The sequence below is a fragment of the Hemiscyllium ocellatum genome, chromosome 18 (genome assembly GCF_020745735.1).
Source record: "Hemiscyllium ocellatum isolate sHemOce1 chromosome 18, sHemOce1.pat.X.cur, whole genome shotgun sequence".
Classification (NCBI taxonomy): Eukaryota; Metazoa; Chordata; class Chondrichthyes; order Orectolobiformes; family Hemiscylliidae; genus Hemiscyllium; species Hemiscyllium ocellatum.
Window position 1 is genome coordinate 19072061 of NC_083418.1, and position 22319 is coordinate 19094379.

At 40.6% G+C, this 22319-nt stretch overlaps 1 protein-coding gene across 5 annotated transcripts; it reads left to right on the forward strand.

The window, feature by feature from the left end:
* Positions 1 to 309: 309 nt before the first annotated feature.
* Positions 310 to 21465, forward strand: znf408 (zinc finger protein 408). 5 transcript variants are annotated; one of them, XM_060838729.1, is made up of 7 exons: positions 310 to 406; positions 1834 to 1931; positions 2730 to 3004; positions 8847 to 8920; positions 15089 to 15294; positions 16660 to 17601; positions 18418 to 21465. In XM_060838729.1, exons 2-7 carry the CDS (start codon positions 1850 to 1852, stop codon positions 19668 to 19670), a joined length of 2832 nt encoding a protein of 943 aa, XP_060694712.1. In that variant the 5' UTR covers positions 310 to 406; positions 1834 to 1849; the 3' UTR covers positions 19671 to 21465. The 5 variants fall into 5 exon arrangements, with proteins under 5 accessions (XP_060694712.1, XP_060694714.1, XP_060694713.1 ...); XM_060838731.1 differs by having other exon boundaries at positions 15089 to 15285; XM_060838730.1 differs by lacking the exon at positions 310 to 406 and adding an exon at positions 620 to 709.
* Positions 21466 to 22319: the final 854 nt, after the last annotated feature.

The following is a 22319-nucleotide window of genomic DNA, read 5'->3' on the forward strand; positions in this document are numbered from 1 at the left end:
CTTGTGACTTATTAGTTTCCCTGATTTTAAAAAAATGAAGCAAAATTGTCACTCACTAGCAACAAAACATGGTGGAAAATGATGAAGATATAATTTGTCTGATAACTAGTCCTCATTATAACTGGTGCCGTTATTTATTTTGGTTTAAACCTTAGCAAGGATATAAAGCAGAAAGTGTGTATCAATGCTAATTCCAGGTGATCAATGCACTTCACATTTGCCAGTTCTTGGGATAGAAGTGGGCAGGGGCCGGAACGTTTTTTATGCGCCAGTGTTGTTGCAGGGAACCATAGCAAGGTCGGTTCCATCTTGTCCGTACAAATATGAAGTCCCGAGGCGGTTTGACTGTTGATGTTGGTGAATTCAGTTTAGGGATGGAGTCTTATCGCCTTTGACAGCAAATCAGGTCAGATCGCGCTCTGAGGGGGAGGAAGAGGGAAGTGTCAGATTGGTGAAGACCAGCTGCGATCGTCAAACTAAACTATCGTCCGGGTCGAGCAGCGGGGCACAGGCCGCATAAGGAACAGACACAGAAAGAACCTGTTGTTCCTAGAGGAGCAGGATTGCAGTCTCACCGAGACTTGTGTATTGACTCCATGTTAATCTTGATTAATAGGATATCCGTCGAATTTGAATAACTATTCGATGTTTAACGATGATTTCCTGTGTTACTCTTGGAAGACAATTAAAAACCTTTTTTTTCCCTTGGGTAACTCTCCGAAATTATTTGTCTTCTATCCTTGTTTTGTTTTATCCCCACTTACTGTCTCCAGTTGGATGCCGAACATTTTCTTCTGTACTCTTTATCTCTTTATGTACGTCTCCCACTTCGGGTGTCTTGCATTCTCTATCTTTTTGTGCATGCTGTACCTGGTAGCTGCAACTCACCAATTTTACTCTTGCCTTTGTAAAGAGACTTGGTGACAGACTCGAGGGTCCATCCCTATATTCCATATGGAGCTCGTATTGTCTTTAAGCTGATACATTCATAGCTTTCTTCTTGGGTATTGGTATGCTTGATGGCCATAGCAAACTGCACCCATATTTTAAATGCCTGACTGCATTTGAAGAGAATCAGATTGAAATATTCACATTATGTGTCATACATATGACTTTGTGTTTATGAGGGTTGCTGTATGTAAACAGTTTAGTTGCTGTTGGATTTTATAGCATTTAAAGTGAGCACAGTATTACCATGTTACATGTAGAACATTACTGAAATCCATCATTAGAACCAAGTTTCTCAGATTTCTTTGAGTCAAGACACTAAATTGTAAAGGAAGTCCACTCAGTCTGAGTGCAGTTTTGCTGACATTGTCAGTGATATCCATTCTTGTGAAATAATAAATAAAATTAGACTGTCCTCTTTTTCACTCATTTGTTTTTGGTACCTGTATGAAGAGATACAGTTGACCATATATAACAACATATATACTCTGGGTAATTCCATCATGCAGCCTCTTTGCTTCCAATAATAGGTTTCCAGTAACTTGTGCTGTGTGAGAAGTGAGGGGTAAGGAATGATGCTTGGTGTGTTGGACTATGATATTTTCCACCCAGGAAGCAGACATGTCCTCCACTTTTTAAAAAAAAATCTCAGTTTAACTCTTATCCGTTGCAGTGATTTAATGAGGGGGGCTTGGTTTGAGCTGAACTTTTTTTATTCAAGTGTAGTTTCCTTTGACAGAAGTTAGAATCCACTAAATATGATTCATTATGACTAGGGCAGGATTCAGTTAAGGTTTCAGGGAGGGGGGCTGGGGAGAATGATATAGGAAGGATTTGTTCTGTTTGATTTTACTTGCTTTGAACTAACAGGAGTTCCCTTTATAGGTATGTTCCCAAAAAAATGCCACGAGTAAATGAAGAAAGTGTGGAGCTGGGGCCAACTGAAGAGGGCCTTATTCCACCAGTTTGCAAGCAGCAGTTATGTAAGTCAACTCTTGTATGTGTTTTTTTAAGAAAAAACTATCACTTGTGTCATAACTGACTTGGATTATGGTGTCTAATTCACAATTTGTATGAAGTTACTAGATCTCTGGTAAGGCAACACTTGAAACTGCTATTGCATATCTCAGTATCCCTAGGCTAAGAGGGAATATAAACCAGTGTTCCCATTCTTGCCTGTGTTCAAGCAACTGTGATAGAATGTCTCATACATGAATATTACTTGAGATTACGTTGCAAGATTTGAGCTCTACTACAACAACATTGTGCATTCTTCTAATGCATTTAACACAAATGAAACATCCCAAGGCACTATATAAAGCACTCAAAACAAATGGAAATGAGTATTGACAATGCAGTTTCTTAGTTATTTTCAGCATTCACTGTGTTGAGGAAATGGAGCAGAAGAAACCAGGATATCATCCAGCAGCAGTATACAGCCTCACCAATGCTGCCATTGCATGGTTGGAGCTACACAAAAGATAATGATCACAATAGATTTAAAATAGTGTTCTCCATGTTTGTTCCATTTTGGAGCTTTGTGTTATATATGCACAGTTATGCTGTAATCAGTTAGTGGGCAGGAAACTACACAACTTTCATTATTCTTGGTCTTTCAAGGCAGTATAGTCAAGTATCAGTATAAAGTGTCTTAGCAACTAGCTATGTTTGACATTTTAGCACCAAGACTGAGTTTGATGAGCTTTATGCACTAATCTTGGTTTTTGTCTTAAAATTTACACAACACTTAAGTTTAATGTTTCTTTTTTCCTTTTCTTTAGTCTGTGAAGAATGTCAGGAACTCTTTGAAAATACATGTCCAGTGCATGGCCTGCCACCTTTTATAAAAGATACACCAGTCGAACTTGCGTCACCTTGCCGAGCCTTCTACACACTCCCCCCTGGTCTGGCAGCAGGGCCTTCCCAGATTCAGAAGCAAAAGCTGGGTATCTGGTGTGTTTCTAAGGCACTTCCCAGAGGTGTTTTCTTTGGACCTCTCGAAGGAAAACTGGAATGTGATGATGTAAATGGAATAGCATCATTCATTTCAAAGGAGGTACAGAGTATGTTCGTAAATTCTACTTCCCAGAGACTGCATTATAGATGGGGGATAATAAATCGTAACATTCATCAGTCCAAATTGGTACTTAAAGTTCAGGAATGATGAATCATTAAGTTAAGGTAGAGATCTTTCATTCTCCAGCATATTGTTCATTGCCGATTGTTCATTGACATCATTGTCTTTGCCTTGCTGCTTTCTTGTTTTTGCAGGTGCTTTGCAGTTATTTTTAAATAATGATCCAGAATCAAATCCCATTGTAATTGTCAGTATGTTAGAGTTATAGAGGTGTACAGCATGGAAACAGATCCTTCAGTACAACTCATCCATAACGACCAGATATCCTAAATTAATCTAGTCCCATTTGCCAGCACTTGGCCTATATCCCTCTAAACCCTTCCTATTCATGTAACCATTCAGATAACTTTTAAATGTTGTAATTGTACCAGTCTCCACCACTTCTTCTGACAGCTCATTCCATACACACACCATCCTTTGCTTGAAAAAGTTGTCCCTGAGGTTCCTTTTTAAATCTTTTCCCCTCACCTTAAACCTGTACCCTCTAGTTATGGACTCCCCACCCCAGGGAAAGGTCCTTGTCTATTTACCCTACCCACGATTTTATAAACCTTTATAAGGTCATCCCTCTGCCTCCAACACTCCAGGAAAAATGGTCCCAGTCTATTCAGCCTCCTCCTATAGCTCAAATCCTCCAACTTTGGCAACATACTTGTAAATCTTTTCTGAACCCTTTCAAGTTTCACAGCATCCTTCCTACAGGAGGGAGACCAGAAATGCACACAATATTCCAAAAGTGGCCTAACCAATGTCCTGTACAACCGCTACATGACCTCCCAACTCCTGTTCATAGTGCCCTGACCAATAAAAGAAAGTACACTAAATGCCACCTTCACTATCCTATCTACGTGAGACTCCACTTTCAAAGAACATAGAACATACTACAGTACAGCGCCGAACAGGCCCTTCGGCCCTCAATGTTGCACCGACCTGTGAACTATTCTAAGCCCATCCCCCTACACTATTGTATAATTATCCATGTGCTTATGCAAGGATTGTTTAAACCTCCCTAATGTGACTGAGTTAACTACATTACATTGGCAGGCAGGGCATTCCACACCCTTACCACTCTCTGAGTAAAGAACCTGCCTCTGACATTTTTAATTATATCCCTTTGTACAAGCTGACATCATCATCCTAAGGAAGAGTTTCACTGTCTACCCTATCTAATCCTCTGATCATCTTGTATGTCTCTATTGAATCCTCTTTTAGCCGCCTTCTTTCCAATGAGAACAGACCCATGTCTCTCAGCTTTTCCTCATAAGACCTTCCCTCCAGACCAGGCAACATCCTGGTAAATCTCCACTGCACCTTTTCCACTTCCTTCCATAATAGGGCGACCAGAACTGTACACAATATTCCAAGTGCGGCCACTCTAGCGTTTTGTATAGTTGCAACATGACATTGCAGCTCCGGAACTCAGTCCCTTTACAAATGACACTTGACAAACTGTATGCCTTCTTAACAGCACTATCAACCTGGGTGGCAACTTTCAGGGATCTATGTACGTGGATTCCAAGATCTCTGTGCACATCCACACTACCTAGAATCTTTCCATTGATCCAGTACTCTGCTTCCTGTTATTCTTCCCAAAGTGAATCACCTCACATTTAGCTGCATTGAACTCTATTTGCCCAACTCTCAGGCCAATTCTGCAGTTTATCCAAGTCCCCCTGCAACCTTCTTCTACATTGTTCACTACTCCACTGACTTTAATGTCACCTGCAATCTTATTAACCCATCCATCTATGCCTGCATCTAAATCATTTGTAGAAATGAAAACAGCAGTGGTCCCAAAACAGATAATTGTGGCACACCACTAGTAACCGGACTCCAGGCTGAATATTTTGTATCAACCACCACTTGTTGCCTTCTTTCAGAAAGCCAGTTTCTAATACAAACTGCTAAATCACCCTCAATCCCCTGCCTCTGCTTTTTCTCCAAGAGCCTAATATGTGGAACCTTATCAAAGGCTTTTCTGAGCTCCATGTACACCACATCAACTGCCCTACCCTCATCTACATGCTTGGTCACCTTCTCAAAAAACTCAATGAGGTTTGTGAGAAACGACCTGCCCTTGACAAAACCATGTTGGCTATCTGAAATCAAATCGTTACTTGCTAGCTGTTTATAAATCCTATCTCTTATTATCCTTTCCAAAACCTTTCCCACAACAGAAGTAGGGCTCACTGGTCTATAATTACTGGGTCATCTCTACTGCCCTTCTTGAACAAGGGCACAACATTTGCAATCCTCCTGTCCTCTGGTACAAAATCTGTAGTCAATAACGACTCAAAGATCAAAGCCAAAGGCTCCGCCATCTCCTCCCTAGCTTCCCAGAGAATCCTCAGATAAATCCCATCTGGCCCAGGGGACTCGTCTACTTTCGCTCCGTCTAGAATTGATAACACTTCTTCGTAACTAACTTCGATCCATTCTAGTCTAATATCTCAAATCTCCTCTACAAGGTTCTTCTTTACCTGAGTGAAAACCGATGAGAAATGTTCGTTTAGCACCTCTCTGATCTCCACAGGGTCCACACTCAACTGGCCCTTTTCCTACCCTAATCATCCTTTTTATTCCTCACATACCTATAGAAAGCTTTAGGGTTCTCCTTTATTCTACCTGCTAAAGACTGCTCATGTCCTCTCTTTGCTCTTCTTAACTCTCTCTTTAAATCCTTCCTAGCTAATCTGTAACTCTCCATTGCCTCATCTGAACCATCTTGTTTCATCAACACATAAGCCTCCTTCTTCTGCTTAACAAGAGGTTCAATTTCAGTAGTAAACCACGGTTCCCTTACCTTATCACTTCCTCCCTGCCTGACAGGGACATACCTATCAAGGAAATGCAATATCTGTTCCTTAAACCAGCTCCACATTTCCATTGTTCCCATCCCCTGCATTTTGCTACCCCATTCTATGCATCCTAATTCTTGCCTAATCGCATTTTAATTGCCCTTGCCCCATTGATAACTCTTTCCCTGTGGCATGTACCTATCTCTTTCCATCGCTAAACTAAACCTAACTGAATTATGGTCAATCTGTCCAAAGTGCTCACCTACAACTAAATCAAACATCTGGCCTGGATAATTATCAAGCACCAGATCCAGTGTGACTTCCTCTCTTGTCAGCTCTTCAACATACTGTGTCAGGAAACCTTCCTGCACGCATTGGACACAAATTGATCCATCTGACGTACTATAGTTATTAGCATTTCCAGTCAATGTTAGGTAAGTTAGTCCCCCATAATGACCAACCTGTTCACTCCTACCCAGAATTATTTTGCCAATCCTTTCCTCCACCTCCCTGGAACTCTCCGGAGACCTATTTTAAAAATTCCAAGCAGTGTGACTGCTCCACTCCTATTTCTAACCTCAGCCCGTACTACTTCAGTAGACAAGTCCTCATCAAATGTTCTTTCAGCCACTGTTATACTGTCCTTGACTAACAAGGCCACACCTTCCCTATTTTACCACCTTGCCTGTTCTTAATGAAAGATCCAAACCCTGGAACCTACAACATCCATTCCTCACCCTGCTCTATCCATGTCTCCGAAATGGCCACAACATCGAAGTCCCAGGTACCTATCCATGCTGCAAGCTCACCTACCTTATTTCGGATACTTCTGACATTGAAGTAAACACACTTCAAACCAGCTTGCTGTCACCAGCACATTCCTGTGACCGTGAAATCCTGTCCATGTCCTCCCTACTCACATCCTCCTGTGCACTGCAACTACTCCTCAGGTTCCCAGCCCCTTGCTGAGCTAGTTTAAACCCACCCGAAAAATTTCCCACCTAGAACTATGAATCTGCACTCCAAGGTCTCTTTGTTCAGCAAAACTCCCCAGGACCTTAGTGCTAAGTGTATAAGTCCTGCCCTGATTTGCCTTTCCAAAATGCAGCACCTCATATTTATTTCAATTAAACTCCATCTGCCACTCCTCAGCCCATTGGCCCATCTGATTACTCTGATGTAACTCACTGTCCACTCTACCTCCAATTTTGGTGTCATCTGCAAACCTACTGACTATACCTCCTATGTTCACATCCAAATCATTTATATAATGATGAAAAGCAGTGGACCCAGCACCGATCCTTGTAGCACACTACTGGTCACAGGCCTCCAATATGAAAAGCAACTCTCCACCACCACCCTCTGTCTTCTAACTTCGAGCCAGTTCTGTATAGAAATGGCTAGTTCTCCCTGTATTCCATGTGACCTAACCAGTCTACCGTGAGGAACCTTGTCGAATGCCATACTGAAGTCCACCACTCTGCCCTCATCAATGCACTTCATTACAACTTCAAAAAAAACTCAATCAAATTTGTGAGACATGATTTCCTACACACAAAGCCACGTTGACTGTCCCTAATCAGTCCTTGCCTTTCCAAACACATGTAAATCCTGTCCCTCAGGATTCCATCTAACAACTTACCCACCACTGACATCAGGCTCACCAGTCTATAATTCCCTGGCTTGTCCTTTAAATAGTGGCACCATGTTAGACAATCTCTAGTCTTCTGCTCATCAAGGGGCCCAGTAATCACTTCGCTAGCTTCTAACAGAGTTCTAGGGTACACCTGATCAGGTCCTGGGGATTTATCCACCATTATTTCAAGACATCCAGCACCTCCTCCTGTGATATGGACATTTTTCAAGATGTCAATGTCTATTTTCTCACATTCTCTATCTTTCATATCCTTCACCACAGTAAACATGGATGCAAAATATTCATTTAGTATCTCCCCCATCTCCTGCGGTTCCATACATTAGGCTGCCTTGCTGATCTTTGAGGGGTTCCTATTTATCCTTTTGTCCTTAATGTATTTGTATTTGTAAAATCCCTTTTGGATTCTCCTTAACCCTATTTACCAAAGCTATCCCATGTTCTATTTTTGCCCTTCTGATTTCCCTCTTAAGTATACTCCTACTGCCTTTATACTCTTCTAAGGATTCACTCGGAGTCCTTGGTGTTTAACATGGATACCACAGTTTTAAGACTTGCCAAGTTGTTGCAGTAAGTTCAAATGAAGAAATTACTTGTCAAATTCATAACCACCCATCTCACATCAGATACTAGGTCCTGTCTGACAGTGATGAGCAAATTGAGATGTAGAGAAAACCACAAAAACTGTTCGGCAGAAGTGATTTTTGTGACTCCTGGTCTACTGCATCCTAACATTAGTTTGTTAGTATTTTGCAAGATTAGTTCCATTCAAGTGAGCAAAATTAGGATGGATATCCAGCAGTAGCTTCTATGTTGTAAAGGTGTTCTTATATATGATGTTTTGTTAACAAATGAATATAGCTGAAATGGGTTGGATTTGTAGCATGTATTTGGGAGAAATATTAGTTTTAATTATGGCCTTTATTAAATAATCACATGTTTCTGACTTAACAAACCTGAATTATATAAATAATGTTAACATCCCTATTGAAATAAGATGCACAAAGATGCAGTACGGTGTAAGTGCCAGGCAACTAGACTTTGTGTGATAACCTGTGCCCCAGAAGGCGGTGGAGACCAGTCTCTGGATACTTTCAAGAAAGAGTTGGATAGAGCTCTTAAGGATAGTGGAATCAAAGGTTATGGGGATAAGGCAGGAACAGGATACTGAATGGTGGTGCTGGCTCGAAGGGCAGAACGGCCTATTCCTACACCTATTGTCTATTGACTGTGAATATACAATTAATCTGGGTGTTTTCATTCTTGCATCCACTATGACTGACTGACTGACTTATCTTCATTACCACAGTTTAGAGAAAATGGTGACAAAGTAGAATTACCAGAATTACAGAGGGTCAACCAATCATTCTCAAATTGGATGAGGTAATATAGTCTTTATGTATGCATGTAATATGCTCAGACACATTGTTAGAGAATCATTGTTGTTACATTTTGCATTATCCTGAATGCTAATTGTGTTGCTAATTGTTGAGGATTGAAATATGAAAGTCCTGTAAAGGTCTTAAGAGGGTCACACTTGATCTTGGTGTAATATGTATGTTGACATCTTATCCAGTACACTGAGTCACTACCTCAAACCTGAAAGCATTCAACAGAGTAATCGTTTCTAGTTTGAGCACTCTTCTAACAATGGGAACTTCCAATGATTTTATCTGTAGAAATCATTTCTTTGTCTGTTGTGGGTCTTTGTCTGTGTGTGTCTGTGTGTGTGTGTGTGTGTGTGTGTGTGTGTGTGTGTGTGTCTGTGTGTGTAGTGAGTGCAGAGTGTCTTAAGTCTGTGAAGGGTGCATGTGGGAGTGTATGTGTGTGTGTAGTGCAATGGTGATCACCTGTAATGTGACATGTAATGGGACCTTTGGTTCATGTCACACTACAGGTGATCACCATTGCATTACACACACACGCGCGCGCGCGTGCGGACACAGGTACACACACTTTATCACACTCACTACCCCCACCCCAGACAGACAGACACACACACACACAGACAAAGACCCACATGCACACATATATTTTGTGTGGTGAATTTGTACTTGCAGAGTTACATTGCACTTTGATCAAAAACTACATACATTCATGTAGAACTCTGAGCTCAAAAACTGCATGAATTTATGTAAAACTCTGTTATCTCACTTTTTAGATTAGAATCAATCTAAACATCAGGTCATAGACAGAGAACACAGGGGGTTAACGCCTTCAACATATTGTCTAGCTATCACCATTGTTAACAGCTAACCCGAGAATGCAACTTTTTAAAAAAAAGGTTTTGTGATTTACACATGAAAGAAGTGAAACTGTCACTGTATTCTAACAGATGAAAGGCTTAACAGACAATCAGTTTTTCAATGTATAATTTCAGTTACATCACACTGCAAATTTTTGCTATAAATTCTGTTACGATCGAGCCCTCCACTATCACCTGATGAAGGAGCGTCGCTCCGAAAGCTAGTGTGCTTCCAATTAAACCTGTTGGACTATAACCTGGTGTTGTGTGATATTTGACTATAGTTCTGGATGTAGATTTGCTTGCTGAACTGGAAGGTTCATTTTCAGACATTTCATCACCATACTAGGTAACATCTTCAGTGAGCCTTTGGACAAATCACTGCTGATGTTTTCTGCTTTCTATTTATACGTTTGGGTTTCTTTGGGTTTGTGATGTCATTTCCTCTGCCCTCATCAATCCTCTTTGTTACTTCTTCAAAAAGCTCCATCAAGTTAGTGATACCCTGTACTTAATTTCTCACACACAAAGGCCATGTTGACTACTCATAATAAGTCCTTGCCTATGCAAATACATGTAAATACTGTCTCCGGATTCCCCCTAACAGCTTGCCCACCACCGATGTCAGGGTCACCAGTCTATAGTTCCTGGCTTGTCCTTACCACCTTACTTAAATAGTGGCACCACGTTAGCCAGCCTCCAGTCTTCTGGCATCCCACCTATCGTTGATCTAAATATCTCAGCAAGGGGCCCAGCAATCACTTTCCTAGCTTCCCACAGAGTTCCAAGGTACACCTGATCAGGTCTTCGGGGCTTTATCAACTTTTCACACCTCTAGCACCACCTCCTCTGTAATATGGGCATTCTTCAAGATGTCACCATCTATTTCCCCACATTCTGTATCTTCCATGTCCTTCTCCACAGTAAACACTGATGTAAAATACTTGCTTGGTATCTTCCCCAACCACCTGAAGTTCCACACATAGGCTGCCTTGCTGATCTTAGAGGGGCCCTATTCTCTCCCAAGAAAGCCCTTAATGTATATGTAAAATCCCTTTGGATTCTCCTTAACCCTATTTGCAAAATCTATCTCATGTCCCCTTTTTGCCCCCCACTCCGATTTCCCTCTTAAGTGTATTCCTACTGCCTTTATACTCTTCTAAGGATTCACTCGATCTCTGCTATCTATACCTGACATATGCTTACTCCTTTTTCATTGCCTTCCTCAGCCATGCACTCAGTGAGTCCCTTTCTCACTGTCACAGTGCCGTGAACTGTTCAGCCCTCCACTGCAGTTTTTGTCTTTTTTTGACCAAACCCTCAATTTCTCTAATCATCCAGCATTCCCTACACTTACCAGCCTTGCCTTTCACCTTAACAGGAACATAATGTCTCTGGACTTGCGTTATCTCATTTTTGAAGGCTTCTCATTTTACAGCCATTCCTTTACCTGTAAAAATCTGCCCCCAGTCAACTTTTGGAAGTTCTTGCCTAATACCATCAAAATTGGCCTTCCTCCAATTTAGAAATGTAACTTTTAAATCCTGTCTATCCTTTTCCATCACTATTTTAAAATTAATAGAATTATGGTCACTGGCCCCATAGCACTCCCCCACTGACACCTCAGTCACTTGTCCAGCCTTACTTGCCAAGAGTAGGTCAAGTTTTGCACCTTCTCTAGTAGATACGTCTACAGACTGAATGAGAAAATTTTCTTGTAAACACTCCACAAATTCCTCTCCATCTAAACCCTTAATACTATGGCAGTCCCAATCTATGTTTGGAAAGTTAAAATTCCCTACCATTACCAACATATTATTTTTACAGATAATGGAGATCTTGCAAATTTGTTTCTCAATTTCCTGCTGATTATTGGGGGATCTGTAATACAATCCAAATAAGATAATCATCCCTTTTCCTATTTCTCAGTTTCACTCAAATAACTCCCTGGTTGTATTCCTAGGAATATTCTCCCTAAGTACAGCCGTAATGTTATCCCTTATCAAAAATGCCATTCCCCCGTCCTCTCTTGCCCCCATTTCTATCCTTATAATATTTATATCCTGGAATATTACACTGCCAGTCCTTCCATTTCTGAGCCACATCTCTAATTGTTCGGATATCCCAGTCCCATGTTCCTAACCATGCCCTGAGTTCATCTGCCTTCTCTGTTAGGCCTCTTGCATTGAAATAAATGCAGTTTAATTTACATTGTTCCCTGCTTTGTTCCTGCCTGCCCTGACTGTTTGACTTGCTCCTTTTCCCAACTGTACCAGTCTCCAACTGATCTTTTTCCTCACTATCCTCTGGGTCCCACTCCTCCACCTTACTAGTTTAAATCCTCCCGAGCAGCTCTTGCAAATCTCCCTGCCGATATATATGAGCACCTTCCTGTTCAGGTGCAATCCATCCTTTTTATACAGGTTACTTCTACCCCAGAAGGGATTCTAATGATCTAAAAATGTTAACCCTTCTCCCCTCAACCAGCTCCTCAACCACACATTCATCTGCTCTATGCTCCTCTTTCTGCCAAGGTGTACAACTGCCTCCTGTCGATCCCACTCCCCTTTGAGAATATTTTGCATTCTGTCTGAGCTAGCCTTGATCCTGGCACCAGGAAGGCAACACACCATTCTGATATCTCACTGTTGGCTGCAGAAATGTCTGCAGTGCCTCTGACTAGAGAGTCTCTAATCACCATTGATTGCCTGGAACCTGACGTACCCCTCATTACATTAGACACAGTCTCAGTCCAAGATCTTGCCTGTTTGTGCTACATTCCCCTGAGAGTCCATCACCCCCTACATTTTCCAAAACAACATACTCATTTGAAATGGAGATAGTGCAGGAGTCTCCTGTAGCTATCTGCCTCCCTCTCCTAACTTTCCTCGTGGTAACCCATCTGTGGTTTTTTTTCCCTTCCTATAACTGCCATCCATCACATCCCCTAGCTCCTGTAAATTTCTCATTGCCTGTAACTGCGCTCCAACCAATTCATGCAAACTGATAGGATTTGCAACCAAACACACTTACTGCTGACATAATCATAATCTCCCACATCAGGAAGAGCACATCACTCTCCTAAAGGCCATCTTTGCACCTTAATCTACAGAAAATATCACAGTCTTATTACTCTTAAAAATAATTGCTCCAGGCTAACTTAGTACATATGTTTTATAGTTTTAAATTTTAATCAAGAGACAGATCTCAATAAAACATATAGCCAAAAATAACCCACTCTACTCACTATTAAGAAAATACAGCAAGGTTACACTTAAATTCCATACACTTATCTGCTCCTGGGCTATGAGCTCTCCTACATAAGTTCCTCCAAGGTCAGGTGTGAATTTTGCTGTTTTTTTAATTTTTCTTAGATGCAGTCTAATGTCCAGAAATACTTGAACTCGAACTCAAACAGCTGTGCAGTTTCACTGCTGTGTCAGACAGCAGTGTAGGGCTCTCTCGCTCTCTTACTCACTCACTAATCATGTGGCCATTGTCTTTGTTCCCTTCCTCCTTTTTTTTTTTAAAAGTGCCATGGTTTTGATATTTTACTCCCCAAAGTGCAAACATACTGCAACAGCATATAAAACAGTAATTGCTGCTCCTGGAATTCGAGGCTATCACCTCCAACACCTAAAATACCTCAAAAAAGGAGCAGCTCTTACAGCCACAGTTTTTTCCCAACCTCCATCTTGGATTACCCAAAATGCTGGGCCGCTTCTTGCTTTTTACTACTTTCACTTGGAAAAAATACTTTTGATTGATAGTACTTTCTGAGAGATTTACTTTTGATTTACTTTTGAGAGCTATTTTCAGATGACTTGTGCTCTCGTGCTCAATGGCCATTGCTCTCCCTAATTTTCAAAATGAGAGAAGTGAGGACTGCTGATGCTGGAGATCAGAGTTGAAAAATGTGGAGCTGGAAGAGCACGGCAAGTTGGGCAGCATTCAAGGAGCAGGAGAATCGGCATCCCCTATGCACAAAGCGTCAATTCCCCTGCTCCTCGGATGCTGCCTAACCTGCTGAACTCTTCCAGCTCTAATTTTCAAAATGCCCTTCCTTATTACATGTCTAACATCATACCCTCTCATTGGTCCAATGTTGTCAATACAATAAAATCAAATTCCATTGTTTTTTGGTAACCTAATTTAAAATAATTGGTTACGTTTCAATTGTGTCAACAGCAACCAAAACTCCGGTATGCTTTTAACAGTCAATTATTACATGTATCTGTTTTGGAACAGCCTTTCACAGACACGTGCTGTCACAATCTCTCAACTCAGAAATGCACTTTGTCTTGAAATGACTATACACTCTTGCGACTTTGTAACAGCCTACACCAGCCTTTTAGCATGATCACACAGAATCTAAAGCCTGGGTCCTCCCATGATTATTGTTGATGGTTCCAAGGTGCAATGAAGCTGCAAAAGGCTACTTGATTCTTTTTCCTTAATTATTTTTCCCTCACAAAAATGAGAAGCCAGTACAGTCACATTTTTTAGTCTGGCTGCTCAGTGAAGTGATAGAGCAAACTTTTATTTCAAACATTTTTAACTTAACTAGCCCACCTATGCATTGTGCATTGGAAATAATTCCTTTTGAGAGAGAATGCAAGGATAAACAACTTAAGATGCATGGAGCTTGTAAGATAAAATCAACCTGAGGAAGTCCTGAAATGGTCAAATTGACTGTTTGTCACTCCCGACGCTTGTTTGTGACCACCTGGTCATCTTTTGAATAACATCATTCTAGTATTTTAATATACTTTTAGTAATTCAAATTTAAAAAGGGACTTCAGTACCATTCACTGCATGACTTTTCTCGTAAACTGATGATTTATTCTTTTCTGCTGAAATATTTGCTGATTTACTCTCTCAAATCTACATGTTTCACTGTAAACAAATCTCAAATGAATTACATATGAACTAATTCTAGATGATGTCAAAGGTTCAGATGTATTAGAGGATACTGGAGAATTAGCATAGTCTGAATCTACTCAGAAGGTGTTATAAACTGTGAAATTACTTTAATATTTTATTATAAAATGCCTTATTTCTCTTCAGACCACATTCCTCTGTCCAATCTCACCCCGCCTCATCCTTCCTGCACTTCAAAGATGTCTGTATGCTTCTGCTTTGTGTAAGAATCAGGGTATACGTGAGAGTAGTGTGGGTATTTAGAATCAAATATTACACATAGTTCAGTAATCGAAGCTGTGAGTTGTTCAAATGGACAACTGTTAGTGTCTACAGAAACCTGGCATTAATTAAAGTTTGCTGATAAACTTGATTTTTTTCCTCAGATATGCAAACAAGGCGAAAACAAAAGAAGAAAGCAATGCAGTCATTTTCCAGTTTTATGGAAAAATCTACTACAGGGTTTCTAAAACTATTGAACTGGGTCAAGAACTTCTATTATGGCCAGAGGAGAATCAAGTTAAAGTCATGTGTGAAGGAAAAGATTCACATACGGATAAGGAGACAGTCAAAGTTCACACTGGTAAATGTGGTATGCAATCTGTTTTCAAACTTTTTATTGTAAAAACCATGCATGATGGTTTCCGTAATTCAACAAAGAGGGAGTTCATTTTGTTTCTGAAGTTCCACTTGGATACAATGTGGAATTATCATTCATATTTCCATGTGGATGCTGCTATTTTGAATTAAAGTTTACTGTGAGGTAGATACTGGTGTTGTTTACTTTGGAGTACTTCTGCAGGGACTGGCCCATGTGACTGTATACATGCTACATTGAACCATAGTGTTTGGTTCATTCACTCCTTGTCAATTGAACATGCTGTCTGTTTCCACCACTCTTCTGGTCATTGAGTTGCAGTGTTCTTCCATTCCCTGTAGATAGAATAAATTCTCTGTTTCTGTCACTCCCAGTGAATAAGAAGTTGTTTTGTTTTTCTTCCCCCTCTAGATAGGACACAGTCTCTAGTTCAACCACTCTTAGTAAGTAAATCTCAGTCTCTGGTTTTGCCATTTTTTTTCAAGGATTAAATAATGGGGACTGGTTGCTTAAGTTTGGGTTTATTTGATTGAGTTCAGAAGTTAGAGGAATAATTCATCTGAGGTGTTTAAAATGATGGCAGGATTCAATTCGGCCAACATAAAGAACCATTTCTTCTAGTGGAGGATTCCAGAGCGTAATATTAAAACTAGAGCCAGACAAATCAGCATAGAAGTCAGGAGCTGGTCAAAATCTGGAACTCTGTCCTGAAAAAGAAACCTTGGTTACTGGGTCAGTTGTAACTTTCAAGACTAGTGTCAATACATTCTTGATGGATAAAAGTTATCAAGGGATATGGATCAAAAATTGATAATGGAGCTGATGTACAGAGAGTCATGATTTGATTTAATTGACTGGATAGGGTTGAAGGGGTTAATGCTTATACTTATACTTGTATTCCATTCCTGCTAGAAAGGAAACAGTCTCTTCCTCAGCCAAGTAGAATAACACATTTGGTATCATCAAACCCAGCAGATGAATGTTCAATGTCTACTTTTAAAAGTCACATCTTTGCTATGTGAACCCATGAATGGAGATGTCCAGATATGGTCAATTAATCTTCAAGATATTCAGCTTATACAAATGTGTTCTGACAGTGTCTCTAGGCACTATTTTAAAAAATGACTGTCGCTAAGAATAAGTTAACATAAAACAGCTGATTTCAGCTTCACACATTGTGTTGTGCATCAATATTTGAGTATACTTCCACTTTAATTATGCTTAGATAATAGCTTCAGTCTAGAGTTACTGTAGAGATGTTTGTTACTTTATAACTTTTTGCTTGAGTTAGCTAGGTGATCTCCGATCATTACATTCTGACATGTTTGTATGTTGAATGCTGTGACTCTTCGTTAACAGATGTCCTGAATGAAGAGTCCAAGGATAGTACATCTGATGTGCCAACTGAGTCTCCTCTGTCTATGCCATTATGCACCAAGTCACCAATAGCTGAAAAGCAGCCAGGGACCAAGAACATAGTGAAAACAGATCAGCCAGTAAAGAGATCACAGCGGCTTCAGATCAAACATAAAGCACAGAACACCTCATCAGAGAACAGAGTGAGCTGGGTTGCTTTGAGACGACAATCAAAATTAAATGGGGCCACTAATGGTGAAAACGTGCAGTCCCCAGCCCCTCTCTCCAAACAGGGTAATAATACTAAGAAACAGCATGACCCTGGAAATGACAAATTGATACAAGATATTGAAGAAATTAAGTCCAAAAGACGAAAGAAAATTAATCAGCGTGGACTTGGCGAGAGGACCTTGAGGTCATCAATGTGTAGCAAGGCCCTTGGACTCCATGCAGCTGGGAAAGTTCAAACGGTACAAACTGGACTCCATTCACAATTGCTGAACCAGCAGCTACCAAAACAAGGCAAGGGAAAGAAAACAATGTTGAGAGACAAACAGGAAATTCTTGAAGCAAAAGAGAAATGCTGCACTCAAAACACCGAAGCTAAATCTCCAGGGAGTCATGGAGCAAAAGAGAAATCTGATGGTGCTTTGGTCACACCACACCAAGAGGTAGAGGGGCTCAAGCTTCCTGCTGAAAATGGAGAACCGCATCGAGCTGTTGGCAAACGTAAGCCGAAGGCTAAATCTGGGAGCAGGCGAAAGTTCTGCAGGCGTGACAGTTCCCAGATCGACCCCAGTGAGAGGAGGTACAGGTGTGACGACTGTGGAAAGGGTTTCATCCAGTTGTGCCATCTGAAGAAACATCGGTTCACTCATACTGGACACAAACCTTACCTGTGCAATGAATGCGGGAAGAGCTACAGCTCGGAGGAGAGTTTCAGAGGTAAATGGGAGGGTCTTCCCAAAATTACTGTGGTAGTTTTCAACCAGATAGGGAGTTAAACTCTGTGCACTTTTTTTTAATGCATTGTATTCTCTGTGTTATCTGTTATGGTAGACCAGTGAACTTTATGAAGGAAAAGCAAGGAAATGCTTCTAGTTTTACATAGGAAAGTATTATTTATTGATGCTGACTGAAAGTATTTTAAAAATACTTCTTTGTGCATTTCAGTGTCGTATTGTAATTAATTCTGTGTCAAATGAGATGATGTACAGAATTCACCAAGGATATTATTTCATAAGCAGCCATTTGGATTTGCTTGATTCGAATCCAGCAATCCTTTTGCATGACTGACACTTTCCATCTGAATCAGGCTGCTTGTGAAGGCAGCTGATGGATAATCGGCTGGTAGTCTTTTATCCCTTGTGAACAGCAGGTAGCATGCATTTCTCACAGGTTACATGGTGAGCAGCACAGCTCACTGTAAAATGTATCAGCACTTTGGCATAGTTGATGTAGCCATGACATGAACACACACCATGCCCCAAAGAAGATTTTTCCCACCATTGTAGAGCTTAAGCAGCACCCTACTGCACCTCCCAATGTGCTGAAGCACAATATTTCCCCGCAGAAGGTAATGAATCAGTTAAAGGAAAATTGAGGGCTAAAGTAAACCAAAGTCATGCTCCTATTTCCTTAGGGTAAGATACATTAATCACAACAGTTGTGACCAAGAAATGACTGACCTGCATGTTTTGCTAGATTATTCTGCACTGTCTGCTTGTTTTTCTTTTGTTAACCCCCCTTTTGTTTGAAAAGCCCACCAGATGCTACACAGAGGCGAGCGGCCATTCAAATGTCAACAGTGCGACAAGGCCTACGCATTGAAGCGGGATCTCCGAGAACATGAGCGGGTGCATTCAGGGGAACGCCCGTTTGTGTGCAATGAATGTGGAAAGGCATTTGCCAGGCCTCCATCCCTCCGGATTCACAAGAAGCTCCACCGCCTGAAGGCCATGAACCTCGGTAACCCAAAAGCCTGCCGCTGCAGTGTGTGCGACAAGGAACTGGCCAACCCAGGCTCACTGAAGAACCACATGAGGCTACACACAGGTGAAAAACCATTCACTTGCACATACTGTGGCAAAGCCTTCAGGCAGATTGGCAATCTTCGGGGCCACCAACGCATCCACACTGGGGAGAAACCGTATAAATGTGAAGACTGCGGAGAGTTCTTCTCTCAGTTGCCTGAGTTGCGGAGGCACCGGATTTCTCACACTGGGGAGGTTTATCTCTGTACAATATGTGGAAAAACATTGAGAGATCCACACACTTTCAGAGCACACGAGCGCCTGCATACAGGTGAGAGACCCTTTAAGTGTAACGAATGTGGAAAGGCATATACCCTTGCTACTAAGCTTCGCAGGCACCAGAGAATCCACTTGACTGAGAAACCATTTAAATGCGATGTATGTGGAAAGGGGTACACCATGACCCAAAGCTTAAAGAGGCACAGGGCGACCCACAAGAAAAGCGATGCACAGAGTTTAGGAGAAGTTGCAGAAGCTATTGCCTCTTTGGAAAAAGAAAGCTCCGAAGGCAAAACTACTGCTTTGACTGCAAAGCAGGTTAAAAAGGATGGTTTAAGCACCGTCAACCAAGAGACTGTTGATTCGAGTGGAAATGAAAGTGTTGTTTTAAACCTTTATGTGCACACCTTTGAAATGGTGGAAGTCCCAAATACAGAACACAAGGAGAATGCAATGCCAAGTTCTGAAAAACAGAACTCTGGTGAATCCACTGTTACATTCCAGCAAGTGAATAGCACTGAAGGAGTGGATGGTGATCCTTCTCAAGATGTCGTTGCACAGGCTTTGGTAGGAAGTCAGCAACCTTTCAATGAAGATATAATAGAAATAATTATTCCAGACACTGAGGATTATGGAGAACGAGTTACTACCAGAGGTGTTGTTGTAGAGCAGGAGAAATTGGCCAACAATGCTGTGGTTATTGAGGAGGATATTGGATTTAATACTGTTGCTGAGATTATAGAGATATCAACTGGCAGTTGAACTTCAATACCATTGTCTTTGTTAGTGTATCTGACTTTGTATTAAAATGCATTTGTGAATATGGAATGTTACATTTTTAGATCAATTTCACAGCGTATGACTCGTTTGTTTGCCTAAAGCTACCCATGTCTGGATAGACATGACAGTAAAGATCCTGGAAGTTGTATCTTTGCACTCAACTCCCATTAATCACTTTGCAAGTGAAACTACTCAAATCATTTTTTTTAAAAAAAGTATGTAAAACACTTTTTTTTCTAATGGATTTACTTAAAATCTATTTTAAAAATTTAAGCATTGTGCTTAATAATGAGCATGCAAAAGAACAGATTCGGAATGGTGTTAGTAGGGTTTATCAAAACTATACCATTCCACTTCAATTTCCTTGTGTAGTTATAAATGTTAATAGCCAAGAGTGTCAAAGTAAAATGTTGCAAAACAATCACAAGTAGCTAACTTAGCCGAATGAGGCCAGCTGTCAGGGTGAATGCAAGAAGGTCAAGTACCAAAGCAAGCAATAATTCACACTGATTCAGACAAAAGGGGGTACTAATTGATTGGTAAATGGATTCTGATCCATATGGAATGTCCCAGAAAGAAGTGACCCCATGCATTTTGTAAAGGTGCAAGACCCAGACATGTTTTTGTTTACAGAGGTAATGCCTTCTAAATTTATGATCTTTTAGAAATGCAAATGAGCTGCATTGCAAACCTAACTGATAAACCACATGAATTGTTAGTGTAATTTTTCTCATGCGTGATTATTGAGTCATGTTAGTCAGTTGGGGACTAACATTTAATGTAGGACCCGCTTTCTGAGTTTTGTAACTCAGCTTTGTAAAGGCAGTATCCTGACGGTGGAGATACTGCTTGTGCAATGTTAATTGTTGCTAGGTGCAAGTCATAAAACCTTCAACATCATGTCTCCTTACTTCAGCTATAATCAAGTTCTGTACTACCAAGCAATTAAGGAGCTGATTGTTAAATATAATAAATGCTGGAGTTGTTCCCTGGTTATGACCTAAAAATAATTGGTCTGCACTTGTATCAGATATGTCATAATTTGTTAACAATTCAGTGTGAAAATCATTATTGTTTGCAAGGTATGTGTGGATTGGTCATCTGTTTCTTCCATAACACTGACAAAACCTGGATGACTGCAACTCCAAATGTACTCCACAGTGTAGATTTGTGGAAATGTGCTGCTGAAATGACTCCAAATTGAGTCCAGTAACAACTATCAGTTAATTTAAATTAATCCTACCACTTGATTGGAGAAGACTCTGAATGATCATCACAGGCTGAGCGTTCCAATCCCAACAAGGCAGTTTGCAAATTTTGAAATTGGGTCAAATATTATGGAAATAAAAACATGGTATCAATAAAAGAGACAACATTGCTATAAAAATTCATTGGTTTGCTCATCTTCTAGAAAACAAAAACCTACATTTGGCTGCAGGTCCCTGACAATGGATGACTTTCTTAACTGTCCTCTGAAGTGACAGAGTGAAATGTGGTTTGTACTGGACCAATGTGGGTTTCCTCCGGGTGCTCTGGCCATCACTTCAAGGTAACTAAGACCAGTAAATGCCAGCCGTGCAAGTGACATTCACATCCCCAGAATTATCTTTGTTAAAGGTTATCTTGAAGTTATTTGTTATTCATTAGAGATATCAATATTTTTTGAAATACTGAGGCACAATCATGTCAGAACATTAAAACAATGGTGCGGAAACAGGAATGACTGAAATTACTTTCCATGCTGTCTAGAAATTAAGGTGCAATATATCCTAATTGAAACACACAACATTCTTTTCACCACTTTTTTTACACTGATATGGCTATATATATCAAAAATAATTATCAAATAAAAGGAACTTGAATCGGGTGTTGCAATACAAGTCTTTTGGAACTCGTAATGGGTGAACAAAATATGATAGCTAATTATTATTGAGTGCTTGGTCAAGTCTCTGAAAATTCAGTGTTTTTTATTATATTTTGTCATTGAAAGATTTAGCAACAGAGCTCAGAATTTTAGTTTCTGTCAGAATTCCCTAATGTGACAACCCAGCAACTGATAGCTGTCTCACACAATTGGTTAGTTACAGAGAGATGCAGTATTGACAGAGGAGTTCATTCATCTCCAGCCCACAGCACCACAAGTACCACACGGCTAGGGCAAGGTGACATATCCTACCAGACAGAACAGAGCTTGAACCCCGTGCTGTAGGTGGCATCAGTTTGATCCAAATTGGTTGTTCGGTCAACTTACTCCATAAGGAGTCTGAGATGCTAATGAGAACATGTACTTTAATTTGCATGTCATGTTCAGGAGTTATGGTCAAGGCTCCAATTTAATTTCCATCATATGGCTGACCAGGAATCTCTTCCTCTTATCTACAGCCTACCATTGGCACATGTTGGAAGATTTTATAGATAGGTATGGAACCTGTTTGGTCCCATTATGAACCCGTTCTTTGAGCATCAAGTCCTGAAACGTGACCAAGTCCTCCAAAAGCAGGGATGTCCCCATTGTGTGAGCAGATCTGGGGGATCACTAGGGCTATCAAGTCTATGCCAATGCTTTGTGCACATGACCTGACCTAATTCCAATCTACTGATCATTCCTTTTACCTTTTTAAAGGATTTTCT